Genomic DNA, 16,815 nt, shown 5'->3' with positions numbered 1-16,815 from the left:
CATACAGATGACAATTTCCTCAAGAGACTTGTTAAGTATAACTACTTAAGAATTATGGTCTTCTTTTGCAGTTGCAGCAACTTGCTCTTTGGCTGCTGAAGACTTACAGGAAAGCCTAGTAAGGTAAATTTCTAACTTCTGAAAGCTAAAGGGGTATTTTAGGATTCATTTTTTTATATACATAACCCTGGAGCTACTATAAAAACAAATGCTGTAGTAAAGTCAAAAGGCTTCTGAGATAATACATTGGAGCTGTTTTGGCTGGGCATGCAAGCCCTGCTCCAATGTATTATGTCTTTTTTTTTTTTTTTTTTTTTTTTACAAAAACACACACACACACACACCTCAGATAGACCAGGATCCCCATATTGCATTGTAGGTCTTAATACAATTTTTCTTTTGCTGATAGTATACCTTCTCATAATTTTTAGCCTTCACAACCGCTTCCATCCACTGTTCCTTAGATGGAGGGGCCACAGCTATCCAATTACGTAAAATCACCAGCCTAGCTCTAAACAAAAGCTTAGATATTATCTGAGCTCCCAACTTAATTTGGGCCGTACAACCCAGAATAGTATACAGTGCATTAAAAGAAAAAGAAACGCCCACTTCAGATCTTATAATCCCCACTATGTATTCCCAAAGAGGGCATATTTTAATACAATTCCAAAACATGTGAGTATAATTCGCATCAGGCTGGCCACACCTTGGACACGTGTCATGCGCTGTTCTACTCATTTTATGTAGAATAACCGGAGGGTAATGTAGTCTATTAACTTTAAGTTGTATTAACTGATGATCCCTGTTAAATGATGATATTCTCCCAGTCCACATCGGATATCGGACCAATCCCCTTCTCCGAGGATTGTTTCTATATCGTCATAGGTCTATGAGCCAGAGCCTCTCTCAAACCCCTATAAATCATTCTAATCTCCCCTCTTGTAAACCCCAACATATTCTTTAAGGTACAAAAGAGGTCATTCTCAGTAACTCGGAGCCTCTCCCTGTCTATAGTGTGCCAACTGTAAATAATAAAACCTATAATTATTAGGAAGCGAGAATTTGCTTTGTAAATCTATAAATTATTTAATTTTGCCTTCTACAAAAAGCTGTGAAATCTTCATAATACCTTTATCTTTCCATACCCTAAAGTAACCTATTTTGTGAAAAAAACAAAAAGTTCTGATTCTCCCATAATGGAGAGAAAATTGTGCTAGCCTTAATACCCAATAAACTACGTGTATTAGTCCATATTTTATCCCAGGCCCTAAGGGACCCTTAGTTCTAAAATGTGATGTGTGCATCCATATATGTGAGAAGAGACTCCAAGTTAACAAAGGCCTCCTCTAAAATATCTGGTGAAGATTATTAGCAAAGAAATATAACCTGAAGTTGGGAAGACCCAGCCCACCTTTTTGTTTAGGTAAAGTAAATGTAGCATAGCATGTGCAAGGTCTTTTCCTTCCCCATAAGATCTTATTTAATACGCGTTCCAAAGAACCAAAGAACCCAGCAGATATCCAGGTCGGAGCGGCCCTAATAAAATACAAAATCTGCGGCTGTATGACCATCTTGATTAGAGTCACTCTATCAGCCATTGTATAAGGCAGTCCAGACCAGACAGGCTGATGTGTTAGTTATTAGGTTTTGTTAAAAGAGTGCAAAAAAATTACCTATTTCACTGTATTTTTTAGAGTATCATGCCCAGAAGACTGTTTTGAACATGAAGCAGAAGTTTGGGGTACTAAAATCTACACAGATGTAAGCTAAAATCTAATTAAAATAATCACAGCCAAGATGTACTTGTTTAAAAACTAATGTTATGAAATATTAATTTCCATAATACAAAACATAACATAACATAGACAAATGCTTGCTGCCCTTTAAGGTATTGTTTACATGTCTAATTACATTTTTACAAAATTCTTTTGAGAAATATGAGGAAATGATAAATATTTTTCCCCTTTAAGGATTCTTCCATTTGCCGATCTGCAATGCATGATGGAAAAATAACCAATTCAGGAGGAACGGTCCTCGTAGAGAAGAAGCCAGGCCAGGACAAATATAAAGGAACAACAAACAATGGTATCAGTTCGTCTAAATATGGAACATGGTCTGGATCATTTGTAATCCATGCAATACCACCTACCGAAAGCACAAGACCATCAGAGAGCACACCCATCGTCCCTCCGAAAGACATACCATCAGGTAGACCTTTAAATACATTTTACCTAAAACAAGGAACCTTTTTTCTGCCAAGTGCTATTAGGATATTTAGAACTTAATTTTCAGAACTTAATGGCAATAGTGTTAACCACTGAGTCACTGTGCCAGTATGATCAACTGACCCACCATGCCACGAGTATTATCATAGTAATACCCATTATAAATATACGTTTTGGACAACCTCGTGTGAATTTAAACATTTACTGAATTTATGCATGGTGGGGGGTCATAATCCATTCCTAGAATCTAGTACTAACATTACTGAGACATCGTAGCTTATTAGCACTACTAAGTAGCCATGCAGAAGCTGTGCTCCTTGTTTATCCGTACCCACTGCCACATAATCAGCATAACTCATCGCAATGTGTCTTTTTTAATTTTTTTTACGGCCATCAGGAATAATGACTAAAAAATCCCACAGTAAAACATACCCCAAATGTGTGCTTTGGACTTCTTTCACTTGGGGCACAATTTTCCATGATCTTGTGATCATAGGGAATCTGGCTGTTAAGGGCCCACTGATCAACTTGTTCTGCCCAGTCCTATTGATAATGGATAACTTTAGGAGTTGAGAATATCCCTTAAACATAGGATATCATTTTTGTGCTAATACAACCAAACAGCCCATTTATCTAGTTATATAGTATTGGAAGGGGATATGGCCTTTAGTGTGAGAGTTTTATACTTCTGGACAAGCATTAATATTATTTTGTTTTGTTTTAATTTTACTGCAGTAATAGGAACCTGCAGCTTGAATGCAACTAAGTTTTCAGACACATTTACACGGTATGGACATCTGTAATTACAATCGTTCTAAAGGAGTACTGTCAATAGTAGACACTTTATTTATTTATTTATTTATTTATTTATTTATTTTTAGAGTAAACTGTCCTAGTGGATGTTTGAGCCAAAAAAGCCCTGTTAAAGGATTTTTGGTGTATACTGAGGTGAGTAAGAAATCACAACTTTAGCCTTATGGTACAGTAGTTCAGAAGAAGAAAATAAAATCCTAATATTTGCCACTATTTTATAGGATTCATCTATTTGCCGAGCTGGTATCCAAGCTGGAGTGATAAACAATGATGGTGGACCTGTTATAGTTTGGAAAACAGAAGGTCAAGAAAACTATGATGAATCCACTAAGAATGGAGTGAAGTCAAACAAGTTTGGAAGATGGCCTGGGTCTTTCAAATTTTATACACCCTCGTCAACATCCAGCACAAAAACTACTTCTGAGCAGCCTCATGAACCTGAAATTCCGACTTACAGATCTTCAGAGGGTAACACCTAATCCTAAAGTCAAAATAAGTTTCTGTTACGTAAAGGTTTACTAGTTCCTAAGAAGTCTCTTTATCTCTCTGAATAAAGGCGGCCAAACATTTTTTTAACAACAAGTGGGCCAGACAGATATTTCTCCTGCCCTCCCCATAAACATGAACATTTAGCTGAATGTTCCGGTGTTCTGTGTTTCGAGGAGAAGGGGTAAACCTCAGCCCTAGCAACAGCTTATTCCTTTTAAATACAAAAGGGTTTGGTGGCAAAAGTCCATCATGCCCAACAGAGGTGTACATGCACATGTATGGGTACCTTAAAGGGGTTGTCCAGGCAAGGGGCTCTTTTGATATATATCCGAGGAGGGAGTGATTGAAAAAACTACACCTACCTCCCTGGCTCACGCAGTGCTGCCAGTATCTTACTGCTCTGTGCATCCACTTCTGGGCTGTGGGGTTGGGATGTTACAGGCCCACTCTGTAAATCAGCACTGAGGTGGGTCACCACTGCACCCACTGATTGCTTGAGCAGATCTGCAACGTCACGGCCCCAGAACCCATAAACAGCAACACAGCAAGGATGAAGCAGTGAGGTAATGGCAGCGGCATGGAAACCAGGGAGGTAAGAGTAGTTTATTATTTTCAATCACCCCCCCTCCCCAGGCTTTTTTTTTTAAAGTCCCCATGCCCTTGAAGCATGTTCTTAATTTATCTGGTCAAAGGTAGGGTACAAGGGTCCAAAGACAATGGCCCAGCTTGACTAAAAATGTCTAGGTCTAAGACCATTTTATGCCCAATTGTGTTGCATCTTAGGGGATGCCCTCTTTTACCAAAACAATGCCCCTTTACTGATGTCACTTTTTCAGGTGAGCACTGTCTGAAAGGTCTCTAAAACTAACAAAAATGTGACATGACAATTTTTTGCTGCAAACTATGCCAGAATTTTGTCGCTTTTTCAATAGAAAATCTGTCCCAAAGTGCCTTCTAGTACTGTATACTGTATATACTGCAGTGGATGCTTGTGCGAAAATGGTGTACGCATTGCCCATTGAATATTGCCACTAATTTAGATAACATCAACATCTTTGTAGACATTGTTAAGCAATATGCATGTATCTATTGTCTACAGGGCATTTGATGAGTGTGTTATGAATGTTATACTAATACTTTTATCATTTATTTTGTTGCACCAGTAACATGCACAACTGGAGGGAATAAGATACCTGTGAAAACTGCAAAGTAAGTGTAATCTTAAAGGGGTTATCCTGCACTATAAAAACATGGCCACTTTTTTCCAGAGACAGCACCTCTTTTGTCTCCAGGTCAGGTATGGTTTGCAATTAAGCTCCAATCACTTTAATGGAACTGAGTTACAAAACGTGCACCCAAACTGAAGATAAGAGTCATGCTGTCTCGGAAAGACAGTGGTCATGTTTTTGTTGCGCTGGATAAACCCTCAGAAATAAACATGTAAAAACTATAAGAATATAGATGCAATCATGTAAAATATGCTGTTTTTCCTACGTACATTATTTACCAGGATCATATGTCCACCTGGATGCCTCAGTCAAAAAGCTAATGTCTGGGGATCTGGTATCTACAAAGAGGTAAGAAATAAATTCTTTTAAGATATCTCATTTGAATTAATGGAATAAATGGATTTATCAAAATCAGTGTATCTGATTTCAGTCTTACCTTTAAGTACATCTGGCAAATCTACAGATGCCATTCAGTAGGCTCAACAATCAACTCTGAGATTTTTGCCATGATTTGCAGGGTAAAGCAAGGTACTGTACATCAGGAACAGGAGGGGACCACATCCCCTCTGCACCTTGTCACCCCCCCCCCCCCCTTCAACCATCAGACAAAGAGAGTGTAGATCAGCAAAAGGTTGCACATATGCGTAAAAAACTGCAACTTTTTGGTGGTGTGACGTTTAATAGTCTGCAAGATAATACAAAATAAATATAAGGGCTGGGCTAGCGTTGCATCTTCCAATGAGTGTTCTAAAACATAAAGGTCACATAGCACAAAACGGGGAGAGAACGTACTGTGCATGGACTTTTCCTGCCTCATTCTCCTGATAGGTCGCAATCTGGACACTCAAACTGCAACCAATCCAAACTTTTGACATGTCTCTGTGACAAATTTACACGACGTATGTGTTTTGAGTTTACAAGATAAGTTATTCACCATAGGACTCAGCTATTTGCCGAGCTGCCATTCATGACGGAAAACTGCCGTCATCTGGGGGAACAGTTATACTAGAAAAGATTGCCGGTGAAAGCAGTTATGAAGATGGTACAAAGAATGGCGTGAAATCTTTAAAATATGGAAGCTGGCCAGTATCATACAAATTCCGCTCAGCAGAAGTTCAACCATCTCCAGCAAACCCAAGACAAAATATTAAAGCTGCTACGGGTATGTAGATTGCTTGGCATTATTGGGCCTTATATAAAATGTACAGTGCTCTGAAATCAAGGGCATTTTAAATATAAATAATATTAATTATATTTATTCTAGCTGTGTCATTTACCATCCTAATTCCTTCTTTCCATGAAGCATCTAATTTTGCTGAGGTAGAGGGATTGTGGATTAAGAACATTGCATTTATTTTGCTCCCTTCAGAGTCCCTTCCGAATGGAGTAACTGATAGGACAGTGACACAGAACTTCTGTCCCCTACTGTAGCTCACAGTTAGTATATGTAGGAGTTGCATCTTTGGGCTATGTTCACACATAGTATTCCTCTCAGTATTTTGATTAGTATTCTTTCAAACAAAATTAGGAGTGGAAAAGAGAGGGCAAAATTATAATGGAAATATTTGCGCAATTTCATCCCACTCCCTATTTTGGTTGAAAAAAGAGTGATGGAAATGCCACACATGAATAGAGTATGTAGATATAATGGACTAACCTACTATATTACTGCACTCCTGGTCTCTTAGAACACACATTTTCCTGTTATATAGCAAATCATGTCATTTCTAGTATTCTGAGTTATCACATGTTACAACTGTCATAATAAATAGAGATGATCGTACAGGGCCGAGGTTCAGGTTTGTACAAACCTGAACCATCGGCATTTCACTCCTGCTGCCTTCCCGTTCCGTGGGGAAGTTGGAGACAGCCATAGTACACCCTAGAAAACAGGGATACAGCCTATTACCTAGGCTGTATGCCTGTTTTCCAGGCGGTACTCGGGCTGTCTCCACCTTTCCCATGGAACGCAAATGCTGATGGTTTGGGTTCGTACGAACCTGAACCTTGGCCCTGTTTGATCATCTCTAATAATGAAGTGGTTTAATAGGTATGAATGCAGCTGGAGTAATACAAAATACAATGTAAAAATAATAGTGAGTTAATGTTATTTGTCTAGAGAATTCTGGATTGCTTCTTTAAAGTCACTTTTAAAAATTCTATATGTAGAAAAACAAGATTTAAAGGGTTACATCATTGGACTGACCATATTTTATGTAACGTATAGCGTTTCTGTAGTCCCTCACTACTGCAATATCTTAAAGTCTGTGTTGCCATATTAATACTTCAAACACTAACTATACATAAAATGTTTCTCCTCTTTATTTCTTACTTTACTGCAGTTAATAATTAGTAATTTTTTTTAATAATTTGACACTTTAACATGGCTAAGTATCCTGCTGTTTCTCATAGTTTCCGCTTCCTGTGTAATGCCTGCAAAATACCTGCCGGAGACACTTAATGAGTAAGTCAGCATGTTGTAATTGTTTTGTCTGGGTAACATGAAGCCTCTAATGTGAACAGCTGATTGCTATTGGTCTTACTGCATGTGCTCTCTATGGGGAGGGGAGAGCTAAGCCGCAGTCAGACTTCTCTGGATGTGGCTTATCTCTCAGAGAACAAAGGGGTTAGGCAATGATTTTTCATCATGCATCAGTCCTATCTACATCTCCCCATCGTCTTTTAGAAGACTTTTAAAACTGTATGCATAGTGTCCCCCACAATTAAGCGAGCATCAGAACCGGACCAATATCATGCTACATTTTATTCCTCTAAATATCTTTTTAACTATATTTGTAGAGTCATATGTCCACCAGGATGTCTGAAACAAGCTGCCATCTGGGGAACAGAAGTTTACATGGAGGTAAGAATTTGATTCTAAAAATTAGAAAAGAAAAGCCAATAAAATGCTATTCCAACAATTTGAGCAGATCCCTAAGACTATATGCATACTATATATCTGTAAGAAAGAATGTGATGGCTGCGTATCAACTCACGTCAACTCTTCCTAGGAATCGTCTGTGTGCATAGCTGCAATACACAGTGGAGCACTAACAAATGATGGAGGACAAACCTGGGTGGAGAAAAAGCCAGGACAAAACAGTTATAAAGAATCCACTAAAAATGGAGTCAAGTCTGGAGATTATGGAATATCAACCGGATCATTTGTATTCCACAAAGATTTCCCTGCATCCACTGCCGATAGTCCGGTTTCTCCTTCACCTCTATATCAATGTAACTATTTCTTTTACATTATTATTTTTAACATATGAATAAAGTCCTTGCAAAAGTATATATTATAGTGAATCTGCCAATCTATGGGGGCAGAGTAGAGAGGGGCAAGTTAGCAAAGAAGGGTGTTTCTTGTATAAGATGAGGTTTCTAATATAAAGTAAAGCTTCTATACTGGACACATTGTAAAGGCTCAATAGTGGACAGAATTATAAAAGAGTCACTAACATGTGAACACAGCTTATGTTTGCTTCAACAGATACCGCAGAGTGTTCATCTGTGGCACAAGATCTAACCCGTGAACTTGCAGAGTAAGTATGACAGTGTCAGGTCACCTATGGTGGTTTGATGCCGAGAAAACTGAACCGAAAAATATTATAACTTTCCATTTTATAGGACAAATGACAATTCTCCAGCCCAGTAAAAACGAAACTTTATTCCGTTATCCCAACACGTTTCACATTTTAATGGACCACAGAGCCATTATGGCACTTTTTTTCATGTCCCTCGGTAGTACATAGAGATTACGAGGCTACTTGAAATATTTAATCAGAGAAGTATGTGTACTGCTCACACACAACCACATCCTGGGACTGAGAGAAAGACATCAATAACTGTGACACTTCTGAAATGGGTCAATTTTTCATTTAAAATCATTGAATAAAATATAGTTTTTACAGAGCTGGAGAATTGTCTGTTGTTTGTTTTAGAAGTTATGCCCACAAATCGATGGATTTTTCTTAATGCTCTGTTCTATATCTGATGGGAGCTATATATGCCACATGGTATTTGTCATATTACTAGCAACTTTCCATTTTATAAACTGCCTTTTAATTGTGTTACCTATTGCAGAGTTACCTGTCCTAAGGGATGTATGCATTTACAACCTAATCTATGGGGATCTGGGCCTTATACAGAGGTAAGTCTTGGAAAATGCTTATTTCCATAATTTTGCAGTATATGTATGGTGGTATGAGCACACTACTGATATAAGTTATCCATGGGGTTAAGTATTGTAAGTATAGTTGTATAAGTTTCTCTAAAAGATGGTCTATACCCGAGATGGCGCGGCGGCTGAGGTGAGATAGTGAGGTAGCAGAGGTGAGATTGTGAGGTAGCAGAGGTGAGTCAGTTAAGTAGCAGAGGTGAGTCAGTGAGGTAGCAGAGGGGCAATGCTAAGGTAACAGAGGTGAGTCAGTGAGGTAGCCGAGGTGAGTCAGTGAAGTAGCAGAGGTCAGGTGGGGGGATTAGTCAGGAAAGTGCTGAAATAGTGAGGTAGCGGAGGTGAGATCGTGAGGTAGCAGAGGTGAGTCAGTGAAGTAGCAGAGGAGGTGCGATGGTAAGGTAGCAGAGGTGCGATCGTGAGGTAGCAGAGGTGTGATGGTAAGGTAGCAGAGGTGAGTCAGTGAGGTAGCAGAGATGAGTCAGTGAAGTAGCAGAGGTCAGGTGGGGGGGATGATGTCTGGGGGGAAGGCGGATTGCTGCGGGCAGTGGGGGATGATGTCTGGGGGGGGTGAAAGTCAGAGGACACTGCAGGCAGCAGGGGATGATGTCCTGGGGGGTTGACACTAAGGGGATGCTGCGGGCAGAAGAGAATGATGTCCGGGAGGGTGACAGTCAGGGGACCTTGCGGGCGGTGGGGGATGATGTCCAAGGGTGGTGACAGTCAGGGGATGCTGTGGGTGGCGGGGGATGAGGTCCGGGAGGGCGGATTGCTGCGGTGGCCACTGGATGAGGGGGGTGATGAGATGGAAGGAGATGTGAGCTAGGCGATTTCCGGGGTTACATTACATTACAACCCATGTTGTATGTGTATGAAGGCAGAGGGTGCATACTGTAAATGGAAGCAGGCACATTAATTGGTCAGGTGTCCTCCCTCTCCTCAGTGGGCAGGATTATAATCATTAAACCGGCCCATTTAAGAGACAGAGAACACATGATCCCCGATACAGAGGGTGGGGGCCAGGAGAAAGGAGAAGTGTTGGAGTGGACTCCGTTTAGCTCCTTTTCGGCATCCTATGGGTGGGCTATTACATGGTGTAAAAATTATTGCAAATTATGTCTTACTATGTGCCTTTAAACATCTTAAAGAAGACTACACTCACAGTTCAGTCATTTTCATGAATTTTCATTGTACATTTCCCTATTTCGACCAGGCCTTCCACAATCATAACGGAGGTGAGCGGAGGTGAGCTGTTACTTCCCGACTGCCACCCAACGTTTTGAGGTGTTAACCTATTACTCATGCATTACTCAAGAAGTAATGCCTTGAAATGTCATGTGGCAGATGGGATGGAACAACAGCTCACCTCTGCAATGAATGTGTAAGCCGTGGAAGGCCTGGTCAAAATATATTGAAATGGACAATGAAAATAAATTAAAATTAAAACAACAATGTGGCCCTGTTATTACTTAAAATATCTGAAACTATCCAACAAATTTCCTTTGATACATTTCTGGTTCCTAAATGTTTTCCCAAGAACTGAATTATCATGTTTGTCTGTATTTTCAATTGTATAATTATAGGGTTCCTCCATGTGCCAAGCTGCCATCCATGCAGGACTATTAAGCAATGAGGGAGGAAAAATCAATGTATGGAAGAAACCAGGACAGAGCACATATAAAGGGTCAAGGAAGAATGGAATACAGTCATTTGATTACAATGAATGGTCTGTATCATTTACAGTAAGCTCTCCAGCTGAAGATCTTCTTAACGCAGACTTATCTTCACCTTCAACTTCGAATAAGGACAATCCAGGTCAGCAACTCTCTCCAAATCAACCCACTGGTATAATCCAACCACCTGCCTCTTACAAGACATCGGCGCAGAGGCAGACACCTGATGAAAATTGGCAACCAGGAGCAAACCAACCATTTGATCCCAATATAAAACCTGATAGAAACCAACAACCTGGCTCATACCAACAACCTGGCGGAAATATACAACCTGGAGGAAGCCAACAACCTGGCTCTTACCAACCACCTGGTGGAAACAAACAACCTGGTGGAAATATACAACCAGGAGGTAACCAACAGCCTGGCTCATACCAACCAACTGGTGGAAATAAACAACCTGGAGGCAAGCAACCCGGCTCTTACCAACCATCTGGAGGAAATATACAGCCTGGTGAAAAACAGCAACCTGGCTCATACCAACCACCTGGCGGAAATATACAGCCTGAAGGTAGCCAACAACCTGACTCATATCAACCACCTGGTGGAAATATACAGCCTGGAGTAAGCCAACAACCTGGTACACAACAAACACCTGGTGGAAATGTACAACCAGGACGTAAACAACCCAACTTAAACCAACCATCTGGTGGAAATATACAACCTGGAGGTAGCCAACAACCTAGCTCTTACCAACCACCTGGTGGAAACCAACAACCTAATACACAACAAACACCCAGTGGAAATATACAACCAGGAGGTAAACAACCCGGCTCCTACCAACAACCTGGTGGAAATATACAACCTGGAGGTAGCCAACAACCTGGCTCTTACCAACCACCTGGCGAAAACCAACAACCTGGCTCATACCAACAACCTGGAGGAAATATACAACCTGGAGGAAATATACAACCTGGAGGTAACCAACAACCTGGAGCAACTATACAACCTGGGGGTAAACAACCCGGCTCTTACCAACCATCTGGTGGAAATATACAGCCTGGTGGAAACCAACAACCTGGCTCATACCAACCACCTGGCAGAAATATACAGCCTGGAGGTAGCCAACAACCTGACTCATACCAACCATCTGGTGGAAATATACAGCTTGGAGGTAACCAAACACCTGGTACACAGCAAACACCTGGTGGAAATTTACAACCTGGACGTACCCAACAACCTAGCTCTTACCAACCAGCTGAAGGAAACCAACAACCTGGTACACAACAAGCACCTGGTGGAAATATACAACTAGGAGGTAAACAGCCCAGCTCATACCAACAACCTGGTGGAAATATACAACCTGGAGGTACCCAACAACCTAGCTCTTACCAACCAACTGGTGGAAACCAACAACCTGCTATATACCAACCATCTGGCGGAAGTATACCACAAGGAGGTAACCAGCAACCCGGCTCATACCAACCACCTGGTGAAAATATACAGCCTGGAGGTAACCAACAACCTGGCACACAACAACCACCTGGCGGGAATAAACAACCAGGAGGTAACCAACAACCTGGCTCATATAAACAACCTGGTGGAAGTTTACAACCTGGAGGTAAACAACCCGGCTCTTACCAACCATTTGGTGGAAATATAAAGCCTGGTGGAAACCAACAACCTGGCTCATACCAACCACCTGGCGGAAATATACAGCCTGGAGGTAGCCAACAACCTGACTCATACCAACCACCTGGTGGAAATTTACAACCTGGAGGTAACCAACAACCTGGTACACAACAAACACCTGATGGAAAAATACAACCAGGAGGTAAACAGCCCAGCTCAAACCAACCATCTGGGGGAAGTATACAACCTGAAGGTAGCCAAAAACCTAGCTCTTACCAACCACCTGGTGGAAACCAACAACCTGGTACACAACAAACACCTGGTGGATATGTACAACCAGGAGGTAAACAACCTGGCTCTTACCAACAACCTGGTGGAAACATACAGCCTGGAGGAAACCAACAACCTGGTACATACCAACCATCTGGCGGAAATATACCACAAGGAGGTAACCAGCAACCTGGCTCATACCAACCACCTGGTGGAAATATACAACCTGGAGGTAACCAACAACCTGGTACACAACAACCAATTGTCGGGAATAAACAACCAGGAGGTAACCAACAACCTGGTGGAAATATACAACCTGGAGGTAAACAACCCAGCTCTTACCAACCATCTGGTGGAAATATACAGCCTGGTGGAAACCAACAACCTGGTGCATACCAACCACCTGGGGGAAATATACAGCCTGGAGGTAGCCAACAACCCGGCTCTTACCAACCATCTGGTGGAAGTATACAGCCTGTTGGAAACCAACAACCTGGCTCATACCAACCACCTAGCAGAAATATACAGCCAGGAGGTAGCCAACAACCTGACTCATACCAGCCACTTGGTGGAAATATACAACCAGGAGGTAACCAACAACCTGGCTCAAATAAACAATCTGGTGGAAATATACAACCTGGAGGTAAACAACCCGGCTCTTACCAACCATCTGGTGGAAATATACAGCCTGGTGGAAACCAACAACCTGGCTCATACCAACCACCTAGCGGGAATATACAGCCTGGAGGTAGCCAACAACCTGACTCATACCAACCACCTGGTGGAAATATACAACCAGAAGGTAACCAACAACCTGGCTCATATAAACAACCTGGTGGAAATATACAACCTGGAGGTAAACAACCCGGCTCTTACCAAGCATCTGGTGGAAATATACAGCCTGGTGGAAACCAACAACCTGGCGGAAATATACAGCCTGGAGGTAGACAACAACCTGACTCATACCAACCATATGGTGGAAATATACAGCCTGGAGGTAAACAACAACCTGGTACACAACAAACACCTGGTGGAAATATCCAACCAGGAGGTAAACAACCCAGCTTAAACCAACCATCTGGTGGAAATATACCACCTGGAAGTACCCAACAACCTAGCTCTTACCAACCACCTGGTGGAAACCAGCAACCTGGTACACAACAAATACCTGGTGGAAATATACAAACTGGAGGTAACCAACAACCTGGCTCATACCAACCACCTGGTGGAAATATAAAACCTGGTACATACCAACCACCTGGTGGAAATATACAACCTGGAGGTAACCAACAACCTGGCTCATATCAACCACCTGGTGGAAATAGAAAACCCGGAGGTATGCAACAACCTGGCTCATTCCAACCACCTGGTGGAAATACACAACCTGGTACATACCAACCACCTGGTGGAAATATACAACTTGGAGGTAACGAACAACCTGGCTCATACCAACCACCTGGTGGAAATATACAACCAGGAGGTAACCAACAACCTGGCTCATACCAACCACCTGAAGAAGACCAAGTTATTAATCAGGACCCTGTTTTAGGACCTACCGAATTATCCAGTTCAGCAGGTACAAATCATTTACATTAAAGGGGTTCTTTAGTTTAGAAAATGTTTATATAATCTAAAATACGAGATTTCCTTCTTCAGAATCCTCATCTTTTGGCCATTGTGTAGAGTAGTTACAAAGAAAATCTTTAATTTGGGCATGTAATGTTCAATTCTCCTAGTGGTAGCACTGTGGACACCCGAAAGCAACACTATTGCAATATTTACAGAACTATGCACCTTCACATCAATTTTATTGATCACATTCATGGCTAAAACTTAGTGGTATGTTGACAACACCCTTTTCAATTTCCAGTTGGATTTTCCCTAAAGTTTAATTATACTGTGGTGCCTTAGATTACAAGCATAATTTGTTCCGTGACCATGCTTATATTCCAAATCATTCTTAAACCAAAGCTAATATTCCCATAAGAAATCAGTGAATTGCAGACAATTGGTTCCACACCCCCTAAAAAAAATTTTTTATTCTGAATAACATGTAAAACAAATGAAACAAATATTAAGAAAAGCTGAATATGTGATATTATAAGTTACTGTGCAGTATCATAATCCGCATGTGGTGTATGATGTATGGTAAGTGCATAAACCTGAAAAAAACAGCAGTTTGTAGATACAGAATGGAACTGCAGATCCCCATAATGCAGTAGTACAACAAGCTAGAATAGAGAAGAAGGGCTGCTGTCAGAGGTCTGTGTGGTCACATGACAGCAATGGGGAATGGGTGTGTGTTTAGCTTGGACCAATCAGGAAGTTAGAATCAGAGAGCTGTGCAGGAGGACAGTGACAGAAATATACAGCAATGTGAATGGCTGAGTGTGAGTGCAGGCACATTATAGCAGCAGTGGGTATAGCTGAGTCTGAGTGCAGGCACATAATAGCAGGAATGGAGAGGATGGGAAGCACAAGGGCTGAGAGAGCCTGCAGGGAGCATGAAGGAATGAGCAGGACATATGTGGGCACAGTATAGCAGCACTGTCTGTCAGGGGACTTCCTGTGTCAGAGTACAGTGCTGTAGACCCCGCTATGTAGACCATACCCTTCCCCACTCCTCCTCCAATCCAGTACAGGGAGCTCTTATACCAAAGCAATGCTCCTTAATTAAGTTACAAAAACTGTGAGCTCTTCTTGCAAAACGCTCTCAATCCAAGTTACTCTTAAACCAAGGTACCACTGTATATAACTAATTGATATATAAAACTTACAAAACCTCAATCAGACATATCAGGTCAGCTCAAAGATAGTTCAGGAGCAAAAACCACCAAAACATTTCATTCTCAGGGTCTTTGGTGGTGCCAGCTATAAAAAAAAACATGCCATATGTACAGTTGCTACTACTAGTGACAATATACTGAGAAGGAGGGTATTAAATATTCTAAAAAAAAAACAAAACGTATTCTGCTACGTTAACATTACTTAGTATTTTGAATCTTATTTATTCTTCATTTTCAGTTCCAGTGTTATGCTCATCCACTGCAATGCATCTTTATGCACCTGTGACCGAGTAAGTACTGAACCATCTATAAACATATTAATTCAGATTTATGTTCAAATTCAAACGTATTCAAAAGCAATTCTGCAAATATTTTTAAAATATAGCACTACAAAAAAAAATTTTTAGGCAAACATTTTTGCTTGCCTATTCACAAGATACAAATTACCAAACCGAAAACAGACTATTTACCTCCCTCAATCAAATTACACATCCCTGTTTTTTCTGTTCCCCATTGAATGCTCTGCTTCAACTTTGAAATATTTGGGTGTCCTCCTAATTCCACAGGTCCCTAAGCTGTATCAGAAAGGGATCTTTCATCTGGTTTGGCAAATGATCCAATTTTCAAATGTGTATGTTATCAAGAGTCCTTTAACTTCCACTAGCCCTTTCAGATAAAATATCTGCCCTTAAAAAGTTCATATGGGATAAAAAAAAAAAAAAAATCACGCTAGCCAAATCAAGCCAGGATGGGGACCTGTCATAGGTATGCAAAATCTAAGCAATGGGACCAGATGGAGGGTGCTGTCTCCCTTACCAATCTTCCCTCTGCTTGTACCTGCACAAAGGCTACTCTTTCCACCATCAATGCTACTTGATGTGCTCTTGCCTGAGAGTAATATTTCCCCTCGCCCCCTCATCTGTTTCCCGTCCTTAAAAATCCAGCCTTTCTTTTCGATAGAAAGGGGACCTTAATATCTCATTCTCAGATTCCCAAAGACACAGCTGGCACAATGTTCCTTGATCTCTAGTCACCTACAGGAAGCATTATAGAATTCATCTCCATAAGCTACACCCCAATGTTTCACCATTGTGTTTATCCATTTTGAGGCACTTCAATAATATAGTCAGGACTTTCAAAATCTCCTACTAGGAAATGTGCGTACAGAAAGTCAAGGGCTTCAGAAAAATGAAAGATCTCACTTCCCACCTGCATGAATGTTAAGGGCAGTTCTTCCAGTGTGACCACTCACCCTCTTTTTTATTATTTTAATTTCCTTAGCTCCTCTTTTCTTACTCATTTATTGATACTCTTACCATCTTTCTTGGTGCTTCTTTATACTTAGCCCAGTGATTGGTGAGCCAAAATATGCTCCATGTCCCCACAACTGGGGGAGGGGGGCTTTAAAGATTATTATTATTTTTTTTTTTTTTTCAATTGACCCATTGCCGGTCCCTTTATTTTATTTTTCAGGCCAGTTTGGCCCTGTCGGGTTAATTCACCTGCCAATGCTCTATGCTCTCCCTA

At 41.0% G+C, this 16,815-nt stretch overlaps 1 protein-coding gene and 1 long non-coding RNA gene across 2 annotated transcripts; both read left to right on the top strand.

The window, feature by feature from the left end:
• The first annotated feature begins 5,819 nt into the window (after positions 1 to 5,819).
• Positions 5,820 to 7,620, top strand: LOC138798899 (uncharacterized). Its single transcript, XR_011364201.1, has 3 exons — positions 5,820 to 5,918; positions 7,169 to 7,220; positions 7,556 to 7,620. It is a non-coding gene; the product is annotated as an uncharacterized lncRNA (long non-coding RNA).
• Positions 7,621 to 9,033: 1,413 nt separating this feature from the next.
• LOC138800092 (uncharacterized) lies at positions 9,034 to 15,582 on the top strand. Its single transcript, XM_069981898.1, has 3 exons — positions 9,034 to 9,066; positions 10,514 to 14,078; positions 15,527 to 15,582. Exons 1-3 carry the CDS (start codon positions 9,034 to 9,036, stop codon positions 15,580 to 15,582), a joined length of 3,654 nt encoding a protein of 1,217 aa, XP_069837999.1.
• The last annotated feature ends 1,233 nt before the right edge of the window (positions 15,583 to 16,815 follow it).

The sequence above is a fragment of the Dendropsophus ebraccatus genome, chromosome 8 (genome assembly GCF_027789765.1).
Source record: "Dendropsophus ebraccatus isolate aDenEbr1 chromosome 8, aDenEbr1.pat, whole genome shotgun sequence".
Taxonomy (NCBI): Eukaryota; Metazoa; Chordata; class Amphibia; order Anura; family Hylidae; genus Dendropsophus; species Dendropsophus ebraccatus.
This window is presented reverse-complemented; position numbering and strand designations above follow the sequence as displayed.